The sequence below is a fragment of the Magnolia sinica genome, chromosome 2, assembly GCF_029962835.1.
Source record: "Magnolia sinica isolate HGM2019 chromosome 2, MsV1, whole genome shotgun sequence".
Taxonomy (NCBI): domain Eukaryota; kingdom Viridiplantae; phylum Streptophyta; class Magnoliopsida; order Magnoliales; family Magnoliaceae; genus Magnolia; species Magnolia sinica.
In genome coordinates, this window is record NC_080574.1 from 37,612,576 (window position 1) to 37,629,856 (window position 17,281).

Sequence of the window (17,281 nt, forward strand, 5' to 3'; positions counted from 1 at the left end):
CTAAAATTATATGTTAAAATGAATGGACGGCGTGGATAAAACACATACATCACAGTGGGCCCCACAAACCCCGTTTACAATTTCTATTTTTTAAAAAACTTTTGAATGAATTAATTGCGTTTTCATACATATTTTAATATATTTATTAATGTTATGCATTCAATTTGAATATATTTGCATTAGTTCAGTCAACCAACGCATAACTTAGGATCCTTTACAATGGAAACATATTATGTGCACTTAGTTTTTGAGATTTTATGATTTAAAAAGTGTGTATTAAGGTCTTTTTTAATAATATCTAAAGTTTCATTGAAAAATTCAACAAATTCCCCAATGTTTCCCAAAAAGTGCGATAAATTATTCAATACAAACGATATATCCTGTGCGATAACCGATACGTAAACCAATTGACCTTTGAAAGAAAAAAGGAAAAACCAAATAACATGAGACCTTGAATAAAACCAACATGTATTACATAAACAAAACCCATCGAACATTTTTAATTTTTTAATTTTTTTAATTTACAAAGTAAACATTTAAGTGTCAAATGCACCTAGAGTATTGAATAACTCCCCATAAACAGGAAACTTCTTTTTTGTAAATGCGGATAGCAAAGGATATATAACTTCATAAAAATTCTGAAAGAAAAAAAAATACAATACATCTGGAAGATATATCCACTAACCTTCTTTTTGTAAATGAAGATTTTTGCAGAGTAAAGGGAATTTTTCAAAACCATAGAAGTAGCTATCAATCCCATTCCAACAAAAACGACAATAGAGCCGCATTTGCACGCAAAAGTGAATTTGACATTAGACCACTCAGTTGAAGCGGAACATAGTTTGATGCCTTCCATATTAGCGAACTTTAGTTATTCAATGGTGTACTTGATCTAAGAGCGTGAGGGACCTTTCGTTGTCCTTTGTGTTAAATAATGTAGACCACCTAGGTCTTTCATATCATATTGACAGCCAAAAAGCCATGCAGGGTGGTAGTTTCCATCCACGAGCCACTTTACCATATTCCGAATTCAATGGTTTCAACTTGTAATAGTTGGTCTTGGCCTAAATCTAGAACTATCCTTTGAAACTTTTGTCATTTTACCTGCTTTAACAAGCTTTCCATAAAAGAAAGCTTTTTTTTTTTTTTTCCACATCTAATTCTTTAAGAGGTTGGGATTTTGCAACCGCCACAAACAAAACTATGCGGATTATTGCAGGTTTGAAAAATAGGGTAAAGGTTTCAATCATATCAATATTCTTCCTATCCATTGTAACCTTTTGCTACAAGACGAACTTTGTAGCATTCTAAGGAGCCATCATCACGTTGCTTGACTTTATAAATCCACTTACAACCAATAAGATTCTAACACCATGAGGAACGAGAATCCCTAAACCATTTCTCCCAAGTGCATTTAGCCATATTACCATATGATCTTTTGGATGCTTCAGTGTATATTCATGGTTTAAGAGGTAATTATGAAGATGCGTGCGAGGAGATAAATAGGGATAGCAGAATGAGCTTTTGGTTTCCTGATATCATCCATAATCGTAGTGGTTATGGAATGACCTTTGATGGATGCAATATCCACAACAGGTGGATTAACAAGATCAGGCTGAAAAGTTGCGAGTAGGTAGTAAGATTAGCAACTGATTATATGGAGCAAAACTGTAATGAGCTCGGTGGGACCCTTTTTCAAGAGATGTCATCAGAGAATGGAAGATCACATGTCAGAAATATAAAGTTATGTAGTTAATTTATTTATCAAGAACACAACTACGTTGAATGCTTCCACCCAAAAGGTTTTGGGATAGTTTGAAGGCACAAGAAAAGATGTAATTTACATGAAAATGGAAAATTTTAATCTTTCAAGGAGGGAAGAGCACTTTCAGCTATAATTTTTAACATTTTAAGGCAGAAGAACAGATCTAATTTACATGAAAATGGATAAATTCAAGTGATTTTTCTATAGCAATTAATGGAATTGGAAGTAACATAATATGAAAAAACAGAATTTGTAATGACCAATCAATAGAGCCTCGTATATCATAGTGATTAAGTTCTAAAAGAGTATGTGTGGATCTATTGTAAGCATTTACTTTTACCCTTTTGTTAATAATGACAAACATTCATGGATTTGAAGGAAGGCGAACAAAAATTATTTTACAAAACAGAAGGAATACAACATGCACCACGGTGGCCGAGACTATCATGGCAGATATGAAATTAAAATTTTCATGCAACTATTACAAAATTGTTTTTGAGAGGGCGGACTCTTGAAGCAAAAAAAAAGGAACAAAGATAGTAAATAGAGGAGCATCAAAGAAAGAAGATTCACAATGCAATACAAATTAGTTAGCAATTTTAAGATTGCCAACTCCAAAATTTTACAAACCCTAAAGCCCTAATCTCCCAAATTTCAAAAGCTCTGAACCCCCCAAAATTCAAAAGGCCTAAACCCCCAAAATTTCACAAACCTTAGAGCCCTAAACCCTAAAATTTCAAAATCTCTGAACCCCCAGATTTTAAAAGCCCTAAACCCACAAATTTTACAAACCCTAAACCTCCAAATTTCACAAACCTTGTATATTACCTCTTGAGATCTGTTGTACACACATACAGAGAGAGAGAGAGAGAGAGAGAGAGAGAGAGAGAGAGATGATTCGGTGTGACGTCTCTCTAAGAGATGATTCGGTGCGGCGTTTCTCCAAGTGATGATTCAGTGCGACATTTCCTCGAGAGAGGGAGGGAAGATGAGAGATCTGAGAGGGAAGGGGAGAGACATTTGAGAGTGAAGGAGAGAGATCAAGCACCATCGAAATGGTGGTGCTTTCTTTACGCCAGACCGAGAGAAAGCTCGAACGAATGTTTTTTTTTTTGTTTTTTTTTTGTTTTTAGTTGGGTCGAGTTGTATAGGGCCTAATGGCGTCCAAATGGTGCCATGAAAGTCTATCATTAAATGCTATTGTGGGCCCTACACTCTCCACCAATAGGGTTCAAACATGCCTTGCCCGTCTCTTTAAGCGTCTGGGTGGAGGTAGGACGCAATCCGCGCCCACATAAAGCATGGTGGTCTTATAGCTATCTTATAAAATTTTCCTTTCGATTTGAGTGGTACAAAACGATTGCATAAAACTCTAGAGGCATATCTCCCTTTCTTCCTACCTAGCTTCAATTCTATTGGCAACATCCTTCTCAATCTCTACACTCATATTAACCCAAGGTATCGAAAGTGGTCATTTAACTTCATGGTCAACAATCTTAACCAATTCCTCGTTTCTCTCCTATTGCTACTAAAATTTCACTCCATATAATTTGTTTTAGTTCAACTAATTTTAAACCTTTAGATTCTAAAGCATCCATCCATAAGTCTAGCTTTGTGTTTATGCCTTCCCTCGCCTTGCCAATCAAAACTAGTTATTTTCAAACAACATCCATCGTTTGATATTTTCCTGCAAATGCCTTTTTAACTCGTCCATAACCAATTTGATAAGGTACAAGCTCAATACGAATCCCTAGTGCAAGCCTACAGTAATTGGGAACTCACTTATCTCCCTTATACATATCCTTAATCATGTCAATATATCCTCTTGAAACTCTGTTCTTTCCCAATATCCACCAGAATAACTCTTTGGGGACCTTGTTTTAAGCTTTCTCTAAGTCAATAAAGAGCATGTGGAGATCCTCCCATCTATATTTTTGCGTCAATTTTACATGTAGGAAAATGACTTTAGTGGTAGACCTTCTTGGCATGAAACCGAACGGAGTTTTTGATACATTCGTCTCATGCCTTAGTCTTTTCTCAACCACTCTTTCCCAAGGTTCTAGAGTACAATTCGTAAGTTCAATTCTACAGTAGTTGGTGTAGCTCTATGTATCTCCTTTGTTCTGATAAATGGGTGCCATGGAACTTTTCCTCCATTCATTTGGCATTTGCTTTGATCTTACAATCTTGTTGTCAATCAAATTAACCGTGCATCTTCCATTCACTTCCAAACCACTATTGGGTATAACATATGGTCCAAGAGCCTTTCACCTTTCTCAATTCTTCTTTCACTTTAGATGTCCCAATCCTCTAAAAGTATCTACGACTCATTTGAGTTTATGGTTCCTTGTATCCCTATTATCTGAGAGTGGTTATCATTTAACAAATTCCAAAAATTGCTTCTTCACTTTTCATTGATATCATTGTCCTTGAATGATACCCTCTGATCTCATTATGGCCGATATGGGTCGTAATGACCATAATGGTAATGGTTACCGTTACGATATGGGCTTGTAATGGCCATTACAACTGGTTTTAAATAAAAGACCTGTATCAGCCCTATAATGGACTGTTACAGACCATTTTTTCTGTAATGGCTGTCATGGCTCCTTAACATATAACGATTCCCACTGTTACCATTACGTAATGGCTTTTATGTAACCGTTTTTTAATACCTTGCTCTAGTCATCGCTCTTAATGCGTCTAACATGATCTATGTCCCTACTCTTTCTCTCTCTCATTTTTGCGAGTTTGAAGATGTCTTTCTGACATAATATTATCTTCAATTGATTGTAAAGATAATAATAAGCCTTAAGTTAAGCCTCACTTGCTACTTTCTTACCAATCTTTTTGGCATTTCTATATGTTCAAGATTTTCATCGTTTTTGGCCCCTTGCTAGGCTTTGAAACATGAATGTTTCACATTAGAACTTTTTGTACTTTGTCATTCCACCCACCAAGTTTCCTTATATGATTGGCTTTTCTTTTTAGATACTCCTAAAACATCTTTTGCCATTCTACATAACATTTTGCTTCCTCGACATTTCACTTTCCATCTTCCATCAATTTATTTATGAATAAGATCGTTGTCTCTTTTTAAATCCGATCACCTAGTGGACAGCTATTAATTTCATTTCCCTTTCTTCCATCACTTAATGCAAACATCCATAACCATTAACTTATGTTGTGCAGTTGGACTCTCATGGTATTAGTGTTTGTAACATCGATATCGTTCATGTATCACTAGCTGGGGATACAAAATCATGTGTCAATGTTGCCGATAAAATCACTAGTATTATCATTGACTGAGGGAAACATGGGGAAATGGTGGAATTCTTTAATGAAGTTTCAGGAGATGCTAAAATACACACTTGCATATTTAGGAATTAAATAATTGCTGAATAGTATGCATACACAATAAGTTTCCCTTTAATGGGGGCGCAAACCTGTATCGTGGACTCAGGGAAACATGGGGAAAATGGGGGAATTTCTCAATGATAGTTTCGGAGATGTTCAAATACACATATTTGCTTATTTAGGAATCAAATAATTACAAAAAAGATGCATAAATGATAAGTTCCATTTAATAGGGCATAATGCATTTACCAAACAATAACTAAGATATGTAACCACTAAAGGAACTAAAAAATGTATATATTCGCCATCCCTAATTCCCGTAGAGTTAGAAGGTGTCTCGAAGTCATCATCTTCGGATTCTCCACCCCTACTTGGTCTGCCATAGCATTGCTGGTTAATGTCACGACAATACTGTGCCCAGGGCATCCTTTGTTCATACCATTGGAGGTACTCTCTCACGTATCTTTGGTACTCATCCTCCCAAAATTGTACGAGTTAATTGAATGTGGCCAAGTAGGGTCTTGATGGAATGAATTGATTTCAATCTCGACTCTTGGATAGCATTGAGCCCAGTCATATGATGGGTACCTTGAATATCCTCCTTCGTACTCATAATTGTAACTGCTATTCGTTGGCCTCGCATACCCGTAACTGGTCGATTGTGACCAAGCGTCGTAGCGACCATACCCATGAACCTAATATCCACCTTGCGCATAAGGTGGGATGGAAGTGGGGCTCCCTTGCTCCGAACTAATATCAATGAACGAAAAGCTGCATGCAAGAAACTTGTGTACGACCTTCTTCCCACCATTCCGACACTGGAAAAATTGATTGGGCATTGATGCTTTCCTCGAGCATGATGGACAAGATCCATGGTCATCGTCTTGGGTGCATGGTTAAAATGGGTCTCCTCAGTGAACTAGCTAACAGATCGTTGGGTCTGACCTGTTGTTTTAACCCTTATCACTGTGCCTCCACCCTTGCCGCTATCCCCTCCACTAGTATCGCTGTCATTGCCATCCCCACTGCTAGCACCTCCACCGGTATTGCTGTCATCACCACCCCCATCGAATTGGCCTCCATCCCCTTTGTCAATATCATCATCAACCTTGTCATCGTTGTCGTTGGCCCTATTGAATCTGCCAAATGGTAATAAGGTTTGGTCATCACTTAAGATGATTGGTTGTCGAGGTGTATGTTGTGATTGTGCCTCGCCACCCTCATTATGATGTACTAGACTCCTCATGAACACTTCGAAGGAGTCGCCTTGAGTCCTTTGCTTGCTCATGACTTGATCGACACCAATACTAAGAGAAACCGCTCCCTTGGCTAATACTGGAGCATGGCCTTCTTCAACTTCATCTAAATCAACCGACTTGATCCACTCATAAAGTGGGTACTCACCATCATCACTAAAATATCTCATAGTGCCTATCAACATTAGGTTGAGTGGGTCCTGATGTTCATCTATGTCTCACTTTACCCATAGCTGCCTCTCTTTCAACCTCACATTATGGTGGTAGTATATGAGCTTTTGTAGCTTTTCATAGATCATCCTGTTCCTCTTATTGGTATATATAAGCGACCATGTATTCCAATTCCTCTCGCATGGTGAAGAGGAGACATTTGGCGAGAACAAGGCTGGCGGCTAGTAATTGTAGTGCGGGTGTATCGCCTCTGTACATCGCCCACAACTCACCCGTCGATCCATGGGAAGCATGTATTAGTTTAAGTGGGAAATGCTTATTCACAAATCATACTATTTAATTAGTACACTTACATGGCATCATTGTTTCAATGAATGTTTTTGCAGTTGCAATCGATAACAAGACCTTACCATCTCTAAAGCACAACAACTATAAACAGATTCACAAGTCACCATTATTAATTACCTATGTATGTAGTGACTATAAAAAAGTAATACGTTTAAACCATTCTTGAAATCTGCTCAATTTGCATACTTGGTTCTCGAAATTTGCTGTTTCCTTCAAGTTCAGGAACAGCTTTTCTAGACCTGGTGGACGACCGCCATCAGTTGTCAATCTGTTATCCTTCCATAACCAACTTTGTAATGGAACTTGGGTGGGGTTTAAATGATATGCAGAAACTTAAATAATATTTAATCAGTTGTTTTAACATATAATCATAAGTAATACTTGAAAGTGCAAGTGTAAGTGATAAATAAATAAAGTTAAATGTGACAAACTTGCTAACCCGGTGGAGTGGATGATTAAGGGTCTTATTTGTCATTGATGATCTGGAGCATCCATACATGTGGGCGAATGCATCAACAGATCTGAGGAAAGTGGGCTGCCTTCCATAATACACCATGAAGTTGATTATGAACAATTATGTAAGTCTCGTCCACCTATCACACATGATCATCCCATATTTCTTCCAGTTTGGTTTGAGTTCATGTACCCAAGCTTTCTTCTCCTTGTACGCGAGATCGATATAGACCTCGTACATGAGATCGATATAGACCCCAAGATCTCCTTCACCTTTAGAGGTCTTGCGCCTATTTTAACATGTTGCACGTGTCGATCATATTATGAAAGTGAGAGTTGGCTGTTGCATTTGTTGGTATGTGGCTCGAAATGAACCCCCCAACTATAGCACTTCCCATAGCCTCCTTGAAACTCCCAATTGCTTCATGTCTTTAAGTCTTCTCTACTTTGCTCCCGCAATGGGTGCATCTATAATACGGGCGCTCTGGGCACATTGTAGGCCAGGCCTGCTTGAACCACCATCACCACCACCATCCCCCCCCCCCCCCCCGCCCCGGCTATTACTCTTACCTCCCCCACTGCTCCAAATTTCCCCATTTCATTCCTAAAATCTCTTGATTTTTCACCTAAACATGCATAAACATGGATTTGGAAAGAAATCCATGCAAAATAAACATTTTTTTTAAAATTTATAACATTCATGCCTTGGAATTTTCCAGCCCTAGGCAATTTTGATTTCTCCACAAATCAAGTCTTTTGAATTAGACAACTCTAAAAGGATTGACTTTTGAGGGAAACAAAAACCCCACAAAAAATCCCACGAAAAAGCCTTATATATATATATATATATAAATTTCTCCCTTTTAAAGGTATTTATGCACCTTTGATACATAATCCCCCCTGTATCGACAATATTGGCTAGATATTATTGTTGATATGAGGAACCCTTGCGAAGGAAAGATGGCAATAAATTGGAAATGTTGACACATGTATCGTGGTGATATATCGCCAATACTTGAAAACTATAGGGGGCCGTATTGGCGAGATCCAATGGTGAACAACAGCCTAAAAGAAAAACCAGTATCACCAAGTCGGCGACACATATTATCGGTGATATTACCAATAATATCACCAATAATTGGAAGATTGCCTCGTTCCTCGTTTAACCTTGCCAACCTTACATATTGATCGTTTTGTTTTCCTAACTAGAAAGAAATTTATTTGGCTTGTGTATGATCCTCTTTTGCAAGTTATTAAATGTTCATACTTTTTTTTTTTTTTTGGTTTCAAGTATATGTTTGCTAGATCTAGATTTTATGCGGTAGCGAATCAAGGGTGGCATCCCCTATCTCATTTCTTCTCCCAAAACCATATCCTCCATGTACCCTCTCATATGCTCCACTTTCTTTTCGTACATGACCATTCAAGTCTCCTTATACAAATATTCTCTCTTCGTTCAGAATTCCTTGCATTAGTCCATCCATATTCTCCTAAAATTTTTCTTGATTCTATCCTTTAGCCTTGGATTGTGGCACATATGTACTAATAATATTGGTTACCTCCTCTCCTAACATATGTTTTATTAATAAAATCCTACAACTTACTCTTCTATTCACAACTTTATTTTTGAATTCTTTATCTACCACTAACCGCACCCCATTTCTATTATTGTCCTTTCCTACACGCCAAAGTTTATATCTATTAATTTCTCTAGTTTTGGCCCCTTTCCACTTGGTCTCTTGAGTACAAGCTATGTTGGCTCTCCTTCGTTTCATCGTTTCTGTTGACTTCATACTCTTACTTGTCAATGTTCTTGTATTCCATGTAGTAAGACGAATCCTATTCTCTTGAATTAGCTTCTTTATCTGCTCATGTCCATAATGGTGCGGGAATCCTTGCTTACTTCTCACAACAATTGGGCGTTGTTGCGATGCGTCACTTCTGGGGAATGCTGTATTCTACCCTTGCCCATTTCTCACTACACTCGGGTTCCAATGCAGCATGTTGCTTATAGGGAGTGCCCTAGCATTTGGAATGTCATATTGTTCGGATTCATGATGAAAGTTATGGCATAAGTTTGACATCGGCTGCGAACCTGGCACAACCCTCTTGTATCGGGTAGTGGACCGGCAATGAGAGCACAAAATTCCCACAGGCCATGCACCATGCAATAGGTTATTACATAGGTTGATTACAAATTTTCAGTCAAGCACCATCTAATAGTCTACTATATTGGCTGATTAAAATCAACGAGTTAGCTTCAAGCAAGAACCAGATCGCCAATTGAGCCAGGCATAACCCAACTTAGACTAAACAAATTAAAAATCCTTATGCACAACTCAGAAGCGATACCACAATGGATGAACAGGTGAGTAACAGATTCTGACTCATTAAGACATAATACACCCATTCGTTTTGATTTGCATGTCCCTTCTATGAGGATTGTTAATGGTGAAGAACTGCGTATCTTGAGTATTTACTTTCTGTTATGGGCTTTGTTGTGATTCGCATGGTCCTATGAAGATTGTCAATGGTGAAGAGCTGGATATCTCAAGTTTTCAGTTTCTGTCATGGGCTTTTTAGGTTAATCTCTGACCACATGTTGACGTCGTTGCGGAGAATGTAACTTTGGCCATCCAAAATTCTGTAGACATCAATGCTGATTTTCGCTTAATGTAAATGCCATTCTTTGAAATGAAGGTACCATTAGGGCCTGTTTGTTTCACCAGTTACCACGGCAATGTAAAGGAAATGTGCAATGATTGCAAATTACTTTACCTGTCTCCAGACAACATTTGCATTTGACTGCCAATTCCCGTGTTTGGTTTATCTGTGGTAAAAACATAATGATGGTGCTTTTACATTACTTCAAATCATCACCAAAATACACTGACGTCGCAGTTTGGATTCGGGATTTTCACGGTAATGCCATGAGATAGTGCAATGATTACAAATTCCTTTACATGTCTCCTGAATACATTTGCATTTGGCCTATGATTCCTGTGTTTGGTTTGGCAGTGGTAAAAGCGTAATGATGATGCTTTTCTTTGTGCCATTTACTGCAGTAATGGCGAAACAAACAGACCCTTAGGTGCTTCTGGTGCGCTACTTCAACTTTGATTGCGCGTCGCTGCTCTCACATGGATATAAATTTTCATTGACACGCAATATTGTATATACACATTCATTTGCTGGTTTAGGCATATATGTGTGTTCACTGTTCATCCACGCGCACAAATGCATTCTGGCATTCTGTTCCTGCTGACAAATTTTCTTTACTCGAACAAAATGTCTTATGAATTAGGGTTTAAGTATTTCAGTTCTATCTAGTTGCTGTTTTTCAAGAAGTTGAGGATTATGTGGATTGTTATTCTCCATTTTTTTTTTGAGAAATTGTTATCCTCCATTATTTGTTATTCATCTCAATGTAATATTTCTTATTAACCAAGTTAATAATAATTTGTTATGCCATTTAGGTTGGAGCGCAAAACAGTTAAAAGGAGGAGAGTTTTTGCAACTCTCAAGGTTTTAGGGACAGTAGTGGAGGAGCTCACTAAGGATATCCCTGAAGAGGTTCGCTGTTGGTCCTCAAAAACTACTTATTTGGTTACATTTGGAATTTTGGGATGCTGATTTCTTATTAGTATGTGTATCTTTCTTGAAGTTCTTTATGATTATCCCAGTTCTATGATTTCAATAGTCCTTTTTCCCATTCCAGATTTGTCCGCATTTTTTATTTTTTAGTTTATGCGTCTTAGCATGTTATAGTGGTTATATAGTATATGCACATTCTTTCACGGGTTGAATTTCTTGTTCAACTTTCAGCTGAAGCGAGTAATGGAATCAGATGCAGCAATGACTGTGGACCTAATTGCTTACAACATCATACCACTGGATGCTCCAACCATAACAAATGTCATTGAGTCTCTGCCTGAGGTATAGAACCGCTTCTGAGGTTAGGTTGCTGCTTTCTTATTCTTTTCCCAGTGTCTTTGACATTACAGACCTTATGTCCAGGTAAAAGCAGCAGTGTTGGCTTTAGGGTACTTTACAGGTTTACCGAAGTTGCCTGCGGGTTTTCCTGTTCCTGCGACAAGAAATGCGGATATGCTGGATTTTTTGCAGTATGTTTTTGGATTCCAGGTTTGTATTTTAATCCATCTTAGGACTCAGGACTTGAGAAGTATGTTTACCTCTGCTATTTTGTTAGGAGAGACCGAAGGACATTGTTTTCTTGGTGAGCTGTTACTGGAGTAGGTAACCTGTATGGTATTTGGTATTGGACATGCAATTGGTTACAACACATTTCTAGTGATAGCAGGCTTTTGATGGTGTCCACTACTTGGTCACCAAATATTATTGAGGAGATGGTTGGGTAAAAAATGTCCAACATTCTTGGAGTGCATACATGATGATATCATGCACTCATATTGGAAATACATAAAAAAGCAATCGTGGATGATTGGTCAATCCTACTTTTAAGGATTGGGGGTGGTAGGTGGACTCATCACTGCTAATCTATGGAGGTCCCAAATAAGCAATTCAAAGCAGATGCCTGGATTGGTCAATCCAAATTGGCCATAGATAACCTGCAGAAACCAGCTATGATTCTCCCAAAAATGTCTCTTATGTATGGACGATGGGGAGTCAGTAGACCATCTTTTTCTCCACTGCTCTTTCGTGCGACATATATGTTCTTCCTTTTTAGAACTTTTTGAAGTGGCTTGGGTTATGCCTCATTCAGTAGTTGACATGTTTCGGGCATGGCATGCCGGTCTCTTGCTGAAGAAAATGCTAGCAGTGTGGAGGCTTATCTTGCTAGCGGTCATTTTGAACACTTGGCAGGAACGAAATCGTCATTGCTTCCTTAACAAACAAAGACCTTGGGATCATATTGTTCAGGAATCTAAAAAGAAGCTAAAAGAGTGGGTGTGAGCCTCAGGGATCTGTGATGTAAATGTTGAGCAGGTGGTGTCTATGTTTGGCTTTTAAAGGGTTAATATCAAATATACATTGTGAGTACGTATATTGTGTGCTTCTGGTTGTGATTTCTGGGTTGTATTATTTGCTGCCTTAGACTGCTGTCTTCCATCCCATTAATAAAGCTAAATGCATTAATCTTCCAAAAAAAAAGAGAAGAAGACCAAAATGCAAGGATCTGAACAGGCCCTTGAAGAATAGTGAGTTTAGTAGTTGTGGACTAGGGGACCATATACTAACACTACTGCACAAACTTGCTAGGCATTTGGTGCCTCAATTTGTTTAGAACTCAGACTTGCAATCATGGTATGCCAAAATGGTTACATATCAGCCATTACGTAACAGCAACGGTTGTAGCTGTTACATGTAACGGGGCGGAAACCACCTTTATGGAAAAAATGGCCCGTAACGGTCCCATAACATTCGGTAACGTAGGTGGCCGTTACAGCCACAGTTACCGTTATGGCATACCTTGCTTTCAAAATGATGCTTTAGTAGCCTTATGAAACTTGAGAGATTCTTGTTGTTTCATTTTAATTCATGGGATTGTGTTTGTTTGCTATATCATTATTGAATCCTGTTCTTAGTATTTGTTATGGAATCTCATTGATGAAATCGATCCTAACATTGAACTTTTTGGATGCGAGACAGAAGGACAATGTTGGCAACCAACGCGAACACATAGTCCACCTCCTCGCCAATGAGCAGTCCCGACTTGGCATTCATGAACAAATTGAACCGGTAGGTTCTATATGTTTATAACTGTACTGCTTTAATTGGAGTGTAGGTTCTAGATTCCTCATAAAAGTTGCTGTATTTTATCCTGTCCTTCTCTTTGTTTTCCTGTATCCGTGTACTTGGCATTTCGGTCACACAGTCATCTTAGAGACATTACTTTTTCTGATTCTTCTTGATTTGGTTACATATTAATACAGCAAGTTGGCTATCCATGAATGAACTGTTCACCATTCTTCAATGTTTTGTAAGTCAAGGCATGATTGTGTGTTTTTACTGACAATGTTGTTGAGATAAGTCACAGTTCCTTCAATCATGAAGGAGCAGACATTTGGGAGGCATATGTGTAACTGACTGCAAGGAGCTAAAGCAATAAATGAATGAATGCAAAAATTCCTTGAGTTACTTCTGCTGAGCTAATAAACATTCATCCATAAAATAGATATGGGGATGTGTATGGTGAGCTCTCTTGGTGAAAATGATGCAAGTGAACGTTGCAGCAGGTAAAAAAAAATGTTTTCATGAGTTAAACAAGAGGGAAAGGGAATGAATTTGTACAATTTAGTTGCATGAACCTCTTCTAGTCATGTTCTCTTGATGCTCCTGTTTCAAATTGTGCTTTGGACTCGCACTCCTGCTCCTGCTTCTTAGCTGTTTATACTTGCCAACATTCTCTAACAGATGCTTCCTTGTTTCCCCACTCAAATCTTTTGAGATTTCCTTTCACGCTTTGTGTAACTATAGGATCAATTATTTTCCTTAAAAAATAGTATTTTAATTGAGATATCTCTAGAAAAGGATAATCATATACGGACCATGTTTCGAACTTTAAGCCATACTATTTTTCTATGGAGGCTCATAGATGACAATTAGTGGGCCACTCTTCACAACCTCTTCTTAAGAGGCATATACAAAATGAACTTATCTTTTCATTTCTTATTTTGATGAATGGCTTAAGTTCTAGTGAGAAAGAGCAACTGAAAACAAAACAAAGAGGGAAAAGCAGAAAAGAATATATAGATCGCCCAAACCACTTGCCTTACAACTGCACCTCCCTAATCAAATCTTTTCGAAATGAAAGGACCGTAAATCTGCACTCAATGTTGTTAAATAGCATATGCGATCATGTGTGATTGCATATGCCTGTGCGCATATGCGATTGCACAATCGCATATGCGGTCGCACACTTTTTTTTTTTTTTTTTTCATTTTTCAAAAAATTAAAAAAAATCATTAAATATGGATAAATTAAGAAAAAAATGAATAATTTATTATATGTCATTGGCCCTTGAAATACATTTAATTTAAGTAAAATAAAACCAATTACATAATGAATTAAATATTAAGTCATCATTCATCAACAATTCTACATTCTACAATATAGTTAATTTAACAATTAACATTTAACAAATATGAAATATCAATATTCAACATTCAACACTACATATACATCTACAATCAACATCAACATACTTAGCAAACAAAATGAAGAAGTTATTTATTTATTATTCATCTAATCATATACTATATACATTGATCTAGTTGCCATTGTGGCATAGCACCACCGGGTCCACCACCACCACCACCACCATCATCGTCATCATCATTCGAGTCATTTCCTTCTTCCACATACACGTCTTCTTCTTCCGTTTCTTCATCATCTGTATGTACTAATACTTCATCAACATCCAATGTTGGATGATCTTCAGCTTGATCATCATTATTACCTTATCCTTCTTCCATCTTATCAATCTCTTCAATGGGTTGACGGCTACTACTCGCCCCCCGGCTCCCCCCATCCTTCGCCTTTGAGTGGTACTACCTTCACTAGGTGTTGATCCGTATGCGGCATCTTCAACTTGTGCCCATGTCAGGTCCTCTCCAGCAAATACCGGGTTATCCATCTCTACGAGCCACTCGTTATCTGCATCCAACTCATCTAAGCAGATAGGGTCAAAGAAACCGGGCTTTTCTTTCCTAGTTTGGAATCGTTCTTGCAATTTTTGATTGTGTTGAACGAAAACCAAGTCGTTGAGCTTTTTTTGCTCAAGGTGATTCCTTTTCTTGGTATGAATCTACAAGAAAGAAATCGCATTTGACATTAGCTATTTAGGTAATTAATTTAGCTTAGGTCTTATACTAAAAAATTGAAGTTTACAATTACTAAACAGTTTAAACTTACTGTCTCGAACGTGCTCCAATTGCATTCGCAACCACTGACAGAACACGTGAGTCCAGGAATCATCATAGCCAGCTTCTTTAGAGCTGGATCCTTCCTGTTCAGGTCTACTCCATAGGTAGCCTACTAGTCAGCCGAGAAAAACAGTTTAAGTAGGTTAGAGACACTTTGTAGAAAAACTATTTGTAAGACACTAAGACTGACATTCATAGTATAGTAGTACTTACTAGGTAATTTCGTTGTCCGATGCCTTATTACGATATCCCTTGAGAATATCCCCTCACTTTTTGTGTAGAAGTCCAGCAAAGTTGAGATCTTGTCTTGTTCTCCTCTATCTGGAATCATTCTTTCCAAGACATCTATAAATCCAACCATATGCATAGTTAGTGCTTCTGCTGGATCAAAAGAAACGAATAAACAGGCTAGGTTAAGGATGTAAGCAGCCGAATATAATGGAGATGACATTTGGCTACTCCATTTTCTATCTATAATATCTAAAATTGGCTTGTAATCACGGTCTCTGTAGTTAAAATGGTCCATGATTTTATTTTTCGCCCTCTCCATCGCATTATATATGTAGCCTATTGCAAGTTTCTCATCCCCGTCCACCAATCGTAACACAGTGACTAAGGGCTCGGATGCTTTTAACACCTTTATCACTTGTGTCCAAAAACTTTGAGAAAGGATTGTTTGTTGAACCTGTTTCTCTTCAGCCTTCTTTGACCAAGGCCCACTTGTAAAATCGGCCGACACTACAAAGCTTCTAAGTTCTGATTTCTTTGCATGTAATCTTTGTAGTGTTAAAAAGGCTGTAGCGAAACGGGTGACTGCTGGACGTAGCAAGTTATCACCAATGTGTTTTCTCATTCGACTCAGAAGAAGGGCGTGTTTGTACATAAAGACCGTGATTTTTCTAGCCATTGCAATCACATTTATAAATAATCTACCTATATCTTCTAACATAAGATCAACATAATGGGCCGCATAGGGGGTCCAAAATAAACATCACCTCTTCTCCATAAGAAGACGACCGATCATTATATACGAGGCTGCGTTATCTGTAATTACTTATATAACATATTCCTCACCTATTTTTTCAACTACACTATCTAATAAGTTAAACAAATATTCTCTTATGTGTGAATGACTCGACGCATTCACGGACTTCAAGAACATTGTCCCAGCTAGACAATTTACGAAAAAGTTAATTAGAGACCAATCAGATCTATCGGTCCATCCATCAGCCATTAGTGAACACCCATATGTTTTCCATGATTCTTTATATTCAGTTATGAAGGATCGTGTATATTCAGATTCTGTTTTTAGGCATGTCTCTCTCATTGCTTCTCGATTTAATGGCGTTGAAAGCAATGCCGGTTTAGTAAAACTACTTAGCAATATATTGAATAGTGGTTTTCTAATATTTTTGTTTATACCGGTTCTCTAAAGTTGTTTGAATCAGCCCTTTTCCTCTACCCCTTTGGTCGATCACATCCTCGGGGTGTGGTCTACACCATCTATCCATGGGCCCATGTCCTCGGGCTTTATTCGAGACCGTTGATTGTACTTGTGGTCTAGAACGGCCTGTCGAAGTAGGGGGAGTGGGACTGGCTTCATCTACATTAACTACGTTTATATCTTCATATGCATCTTGTTCTAAATATTCCTCCTGACGTAGGGCACTACCACATCTCTTTATTGATTGTTTTTCCATATACTTCATGATCTCCCTTCGGATTTCTGGAGTAATTTTGTCGCATGCTTTTGCATTTGACCTCGGTAAATGCGCAAGGTGTTGCTTGTGCCTTGCAATGCCACCGGAACTCACATACCTACATAACTCACATACTATGTGAGTCTTTTCCGTAACACTACGATAGTGCCTATACTTCCAACCCGGGTCATTCGACTTGGGTTTCAAAGAGGAAGATTGAGAAGTAGACATTATGTTGGTGGTGTGTGTATTGATTGTTAGTAGCCTAGTAATAAAAAGGAACTACTAACTACTAACTAGAAACTGGAAAGTAGACTAAAATGT

The 17,281-nt window shown here is 37.9% G+C and overlaps 1 protein-coding gene across 4 annotated transcripts in view; it reads left to right on the forward strand.

Moving 5' to 3' along the window:
- The window catches only part of LOC131236972 (callose synthase 9), a 181,408-nt gene that overhangs the window by 10,628 nt on the left and 153,499 nt on the right, over positions 1 to 17,281 (forward strand). For all 4 annotated transcript variants that reach the window (XM_058234558.1, XM_058234560.1, XM_058234561.1 and 1 more), the window contains 4 exons: positions 10,827 to 10,923; positions 11,176 to 11,286; positions 11,368 to 11,493; positions 12,982 to 13,071. In XM_058234558.1, coding sequence (XP_058090541.1) covers positions 10,827 to 10,923; positions 11,176 to 11,286; positions 11,368 to 11,493; positions 12,982 to 13,071 — 424 coding nt within the window. The remainder of the gene's footprint in view (positions 1 to 10,826; positions 10,924 to 11,175; positions 11,287 to 11,367; positions 11,494 to 12,981; positions 13,072 to 17,281) is intronic.